At 59.3% G+C, this 6788-nt stretch overlaps 1 protein-coding gene across 1 annotated transcript; it reads left to right on the forward strand.

Moving 5' to 3' along the window:
* Positions 1-4465: 4465 nt before the first annotated feature.
* LOZ57_005605 (uncharacterized protein) lies at positions 4466-5892 on the forward strand (the record flags this gene model as incomplete). The annotated part of the gene is made up of 3 exons (XM_049254634.1): positions 4466-4577; positions 4668-5274; positions 5346-5892. The coding sequence occupies 3 exons, from the start codon at positions 4466-4468 to the stop codon at positions 5890-5892; spliced, it is 1266 nt and encodes a 421-aa protein (XP_049106459.1).
* Positions 5893-6788: the final 896 nt, after the last annotated feature.

Here is a 6788-nt window from a genome sequence, read left to right on the forward strand (position 1 = left end):
ATGAACCATCGCAACCAGCCCGCCCCTACCCTGCTGCCCTGTCCTGCCTTGCTCTGCTCTGCCATGTCCCTTGGACACAACTCCAAGCAATATGGGGACCAACTCCAACCACACGCACACGCACGTACAACCCACAGCCATTAGTTAGTTAGTGTAAGGCGCGCGCGGGCTCCGGGAGAACACAGACTTTTTTTTTTGTTTTTCTCTCTCTCTCTCTTCCTTTTCCTCTCCCTTGCAGCGCGCGCGCGCTGGGGCCACCCAACCCACCCACGACTCACACACGCCCCCCCACCCCATCCGCGGCTGATGCGGATGGAGCCCCGGCGGGTGGATGTTCTGGAAAATTATTCCCAACTCGGCGCAAGTAGGATTTTTTTTGTTTTTTTTTTCTTAACGCTGACACACCACGCTAAGGGCGAGGCAGCGGTCCCCGCGCCCAGCAGGTGGGAGGAGCAAGACAGGTAGTAGCAGCGAGCAAGCAAGGCAGGCAGGTGAGTTAGTTGAGTGGGTGGTATCAGGAAACGAGAAAAGAAAATGTATGAAGGTCGTAGTGCTGAGGAACTAGGTAGTTAGCTAGCAGTAGGTTGGTTAGTTGGTTGGGTTGGTTCAAGCAAGAAAGGTGAGTGTAGTAAACGGAACTAATAATAATAATCATAAATGACGGCACAGTGTGCAAGTTATGCGGGTATGCATGCACGGCTGGCGGCACTCTGGCTCGGTGGACAGACACCAATAAGAATGATAATGCCCAGCCCCCGGAACAAGCACAAACGGGGGAGCATCCTTCAGCCTAGGCGGTTTCGGCTGCCGTCGTTAGCTACTAGTAGTACCAAGTACTCCGTAGTAGCTGGCCCGTCATCGTCGCCGTGGTCGTCGTCGTGCGTCGTCAGGGCCAGCTAACGAGCCAACTAACAGGTAACTAACTAGTCAGCCCGGCTAGCTAACTAGCTAAACCACGTCCGGTAGTTAGTTCGTTCGATCGTTAGCCCGCTTGCCTAGCGCGCTCCTTTCGCCCACCGCTGGAGAACAAGTCAGGCAAAAAGCTTGTCGGCGACAGGAACGAAATAATATGGGCGCGCGGGCGGGTTCTCGAATAGCCGTTTTGGGCAGTGCGACCGACCGAAAGCACCCAGCGCGCGCGCCAGTGTCACAGGCCCGCGGCGCGCGCGCATGGATGGAATGGTGGGAAGGGGGAAGCGCAATGTAACTAAAAAGAATCATAAAATAGTCAATTAATCTTGCTGAGGAGTTTCTCGCTAGAGCTAGCGAGCGCTGGCTCTTGTGTGTGTGTGTGTGTGTGTGGTCCTCGGTCCTCTGCCTCCGCCCTACACCGCCCACGAGGGACGTAACTCTGCGGATACGATCGCGAACGGGCTTGATCGGGGTGCGGCCAGGCTGCCGCTCGACTCGTGCGTGGGGACGGTCGCTCGTTCGCTCGCCTGCCAGGCCCAGTACGCTGCAAACCGGGTCAAGAGGAGTCAAGGGGGGGTAGTGTCCATCTTGTCTTGTTTCTGTTGTTGCTTGCTCTTGAACATCACATCATCCGCATCATCATCATCATCATCCTCCTCCTCCTCCTCCACCAGGCCGCAACTCTGCCCTCCCCGGGTGGCCCTACAAGGATGGCCATGGGGGGGGGTACGAGGCTAGCGCGACGCCAGGATCCAGGATGGGCTGCTGTGAAGCCCCGGCCCCGTCCTGGCCGCTTCGACTAACTAACTAACTAACTACTCGCAACCCGCAGCGCCAGGCCCGCCGCCACAGCAACAGCAACAGCGCAGCGCAGCGCAGCGCATCGCATCGCATCGCATCCTGGAGCGATCCAGACAGGGGGTAAAACTCGTTAGCAGCGAGTTAGTTATACGAAGCGGGCGCCGGGCTGGCTGGCAGGATGGCTGGCTGGCGCGGGCTGGGGGCTGGGCGCGCGGGCTGTCAGGGAGCCCAGGGCGTTGGCCGAGTGCGAGTCAGACAGACAGACGCGTTGCTGCTGGCTGATCGCAGCGCGCTGGTGTGGTCTTGTTGTTCTTGTTGGGCGGTGGGTTTTGCGGTGCAAGTGCGCGGTGGCGAGCACAACGGCCGGGCACCCGTCCCGGCCCTGGGAGGATTAGTTAGTCAACTAGTTAAGCGGGACATGTGCCTGGAGGCCTGCACCCGCGCCGAACTACCCGAGCAGGCGAAAAGAAAAAAGCTGGTTGCTGGCTCGCCCAATTTCCACAAGGCTACAGGGCTGGCCGTTCCCGTCTCGCCCGGCAGCGTTTCATGTCTCGGGGAAATCTGCCTGTTGTTTCACCCAGCACATGTTGTTTCGACTGCCGCCCAAGCAGCAGTGCTCGTTGTCCTCGCGCGTGCCCCAAGGCCCAGCGGCCGCGGCCAGGCCCCTGGGGAGGCAGGATGCCCGGGCATGAAGCCGGCGCCCGCGCGCGCGCACACACACACACACACACACACACAGACGCACGTAGAGACAGAGACAGCATAGCGCCAGGGCAGGCGCGCGCACGCCGGCCAATTTCACGACGGTGGGCATGCCCCGGATCGACAGGCCAGGCCCGGCCAGGGAGACGACAATCAAAAGGACGTGAGACACTCATATAATAATAATCAATGGGGCCGGGGCCCTGAAGCGTTCGTTCGCGCGTGCGTGGGTGCGGGCGGGCGGGCGTAACTTGGTGTGTAAGGATGCGAGCGTACGGTACGTACGGATACGTAACGAACGCCGCTCAGCCCTACCGCGGGCCATGATACTTAAGCAAATGCGAGTCGCAGCTGGCCGCCGCTGCGCTGCCCTGCGCTGCCTTGCCCGCTGCCCGCCCACACACCACCGACCCCCCCCTTCCCCGCTGGCTGGCTGGCTGGCTGCGAGTCTGGCTGCTAGTTAGTCTGGCTTGTCTTGTCGTCTCTTTTTCCCTTCTTCCTCCCTCTCTCTCTTTCACTCTCTCTCTCTCTCTCTCTCCTCTACCTCTAACCTGCTCTCTACTACTGTCCCTGCCAGTGCCAGCTGAACCACGGCCCATTGGGACCCGCTGCCCGTTGCCACAATCGCCACTGACAACGCTGCCTGCCGGTCCATATCCGCCGCCGCCGCCGTCATCGCGCCGCGCTCGCTGCCACTTCTACTACCTACCACGACTTGCTACTGGTCCTGACAGCCTGCCCGCCGCCCCGGCGCTGCTGTCCGCTCTCGCTGCCCGGATTGATGTCCGACGAGCATGGACAAGCGCTCTCGACTGGCTCCTTCGCCGCCCTCCATCCGCGTGTGTGACGTGAACCCCTACTCTCTACCTATCACCACCTCCACTACCACCCCTCTCGCCGCCGCCGCCGCCGCTGCCCTGCCCGTCCGCCTGCCCTCGCGCCGCTCCTCCCGCCAACCCTCCGATCACCGCTCCCCGTCCTCCCCCTCGTCATATGGCACGCCAATGCCTATCCCACAGTCCACCCACGCGCCGCTGGCGCCGCCGCCCTTGCCGCCACCGCGATACATCGAGGACCTGGCCCACGGCCACGACTCCGGCTGGAAATGGGGGAACTCCTTCGAGGGCAAGCCCACCCTCGCCCCGATAAAGGCCTCCTCCAGCCTCTTCGGCGGCAGCGCCCACGCCCGCCCGTCTTTGCTCCGCCGCGACGAGTCCTTCTCCTTCGCTGCCGCTGCTGCCGCTGCCGACGACTTCGCCCAGCCTGCCGCTGCTCCTGCTGCTGCTGGCAGGATGTCAGCCTCCACCAGCCCATCGTCCGACTCCAGGCCGTCTGCTGCTACGCTGTTCCCCGCCGCCGCCTCGCCCGCCAGCTCACTGGCTGCTTCTAATAATATCTCCAATTCACGGTTCGTCCGTTTTTTTTTTTTTTTTTTTTTAGTGACATCTGACTTTTTTAAACCCCCTCCCTTGTCCCTCTGTCTTTTTTGCCTCCCCAGGTGCAGATCATCTCCATTGATCCTAGTACAGAGCAATATTTTTGTTTTTCCTTCTTCTTTTAAATTCGGTGCTTGCTGCGTCTCGCCCGGCAGGGTTTGACACGAGTATAAAATGGCACCTAGCCGTTGCGAGACCCCCGGCCCTTGAAACAAAGAAAAACAAACGGCTGCTTTTATGACTTGATTTTTGATTTCTGCGCTCTGCAAGCTCGTTGTGTGACGAAATCGTCGCTAACCATAGCCCCATGGTCCATGCCTTCTGGGAGTAGGATGGGATATAGCCTACAAGGAGAAAAACCCCTTTCACAACAAAGCGTGGAACGCTCGTCCAATGCCTACGACCAACACCTGCTTTCGAAGATCGGGAAGCCCGGGTCGCCGCCGCGCGCGCCGTCGCTGAGCGCGCCCGCCAGCAACGCCGGGCTGCCCTTCCACGCCAAAACGCGCACGCTGTCGACGCTTTCGATCGGCGATGGCGCGCTCAGCCCGCGCGACGTGCCTTCCCGATGGGGCAGCGGCCCCCCGTCGGCCGCGATTTCCCCCGGCACCAAGATGGGCGCCTGGGCGGATTACGTCAGCTACCCCAGTCCGTCCGCCGACAGCGCCGTGCACTCGCCCATGGACGTCGACGGCTTCGCCCACGCCCGCGATCGCTACGGCAGCGGTGCGTCCGCACGCCGCGGCACGGAGGAGCGCTCCCGGGCGGCGGCGGCGGCGGCGGCCAAGGCTAGCTACGACCACGCCATGTTTCCAGAGCCCGAGGCCGATTTCGCCATGGACGACGCTGGCCCGGCGCGCCAGCACAGCCTGCCCGGCCGCATGCTGTCGTTTGCAGATGGGCTCTCGCCCGTGTCGCGGCACGGCATGAAACGCCGCGCTTCCTCGCCGCCGCGGGGCGCCGCAGCGGACCCGATGTACGCCTTCGCGGACGTCGTCGAGAATCGGGACCGCAGGCAGCTGGGGCTCCGATCCAACAGCTGCACGTCACCCAGCACTTCCCGCTACCCCGTCAGCCACGGGTCGATTTCGTCGATCTCGAGTCTGCGCACGGAATCGTACGGCTCCTCGACCGGGTTCTCGGTCGCGGCGAGCAGCATTACGTCCTTTGGCGGACGATCCCCGGGCGCCATGTCACCAACGTCGGAGCTGGAGACGTGCTATGAAAAACCATATTTAACACCCGCGCCCCACCGCGCGCAGTATTCCGACCTGGTGGATATCAAAGGATCCGTGTCGCGAAAGGGATCGACGCAGAACGGCATTAGCCTGTCGAAGCCTACCGCTCCAAGGATAGGAAGGTTGTATATTTGCGAGTGTTGCCCGAAAAAACCCAAGAAGCTAGAGAGTTTAGAAGAGCTACGGTATGATACTGAGACAGGGTTTCGTGCAGATAATGCCGATGACGACTAATCATTTATTATTTGAATCCTAGGGCCCATGAGCTGGAAAAGCAATACACCTGCCAATTCTGCAACAAGCGGTTCAAGAACAAGAACGAAGCGGAACGCCACCAGAACTCGCTCCACCTGCGGCGCCACTCGTGGTCGTGCGCGGCACTGTCAAATCCCGAGTCGGCTTTCCACCCTTCCGCGTCGCCGGCGTACCAGACGCCCAACGGCGCGTCGCACGACACCTGCGGCTACTGCGGCGCGGAATTCGCCAACTTCCCGGCGCCGGAGTGGGAGCGGCGCATGGACCACCTCATCAACAGCCACAAGTTCGGCGAGTGCAACCAGGCCAAAAAATTCTACCGCGCCGACCATTTCCGCCAGCACCTCAAGCACAGCCACAACGGCGCCAGCGGCAAATGGACCAACACCCTGGAGAGCGCCTGCATGAAGGAGGAAGCGCCGCACGAGGGCCTGCCCAGCATCGGCGAGCAGCCCGGGGACCATGCCGAGAGCGAGGGCAGTAGCAGCACCAATGCTGCTGTGGTGGCGGCGCATCACCCGCTGGATGAAGTGATGACAGGCGCTTGATATCCCCCCTTTTTTGGGGGGGGGAGCTGTTTTTTCGTTTTTTTTTCTAGTAAATTTAATGTGATTACTCCGTACTCGCGGAATGGGTAACTAGCGGGGAAAGGCGGCCTTTTTTTTCCCTCTCTCTCTGTCTTTCTTATTATATCAACGCCGTGGGGAAAAAACACAATCCGGTTTGCTTTTCAAACAAGGCATGCCTCCCATGACTTTCGATTCCTTTTTCATTTCTCGGTGTGTGTGTGGTTTGATTGGCCTGAAAAGAACGATAATTGATTTTCCTTGGCTTTTTTATTCTATTTTATTCCTATTTTATCATTTCTTGAGATCCCAAACTAAATTGCAACGGCGGGCACATGGGCCTTTCAAGTGTTTTTTGTTTTTTTTGTTTCTTTCTGCCGCCCTTCTGGAAGCCTGTTTTTTTTTTTTCTTCTTCCCTCTGCCCTTCGATTATTCTTCTTTTTCGATTCCGCAAAACTTGGCGGGCGTGCAGATATCCCCCCCTACCTTGCGCCGCCCCCCTGCCCCCTTCTTGGCTGCTTCTCTTCTTGGCTGCGCCGTTCGCCCGTCCTCCGTTTCGAAAAGAGAGATCGGAGCGTCAAGACTGACAAAGCTTCTTTCTTTCGAGCCTGCTTTTAGAACCAAAAAACCCCCCCCCCCCCTCCCCAAAAAAGCAGGATGGAACTCTTTCGAAAATCTGGGACTTCTTCGTTTTTTCCCCTCGTTCCCTGTCCTACTCACCCCTCACTTTCACCCTATCCTCCCGCCTCTTCCTCCCCCTCTCTCTCTCCTCCTCTCTTTTTCCGTCTTTTCCTGCTTCTTTGTCTTCTTCTTTTCTCCTTTTTCCACTTTTTCTTTGTTTTTTTTCTGTCCTTCCTACTTCCTTCTTTTTCTTTTCT

This window comes from Ophidiomyces ophidiicola (assembly GCF_022830035.1).
Source record: "Ophidiomyces ophidiicola strain CBS 122913 chromosome Unknown scaffold_29, whole genome shotgun sequence".
Lineage (NCBI taxonomy): Eukaryota > Fungi > Ascomycota > Eurotiomycetes > Onygenales > Onygenaceae > Ophidiomyces > Ophidiomyces ophidiicola.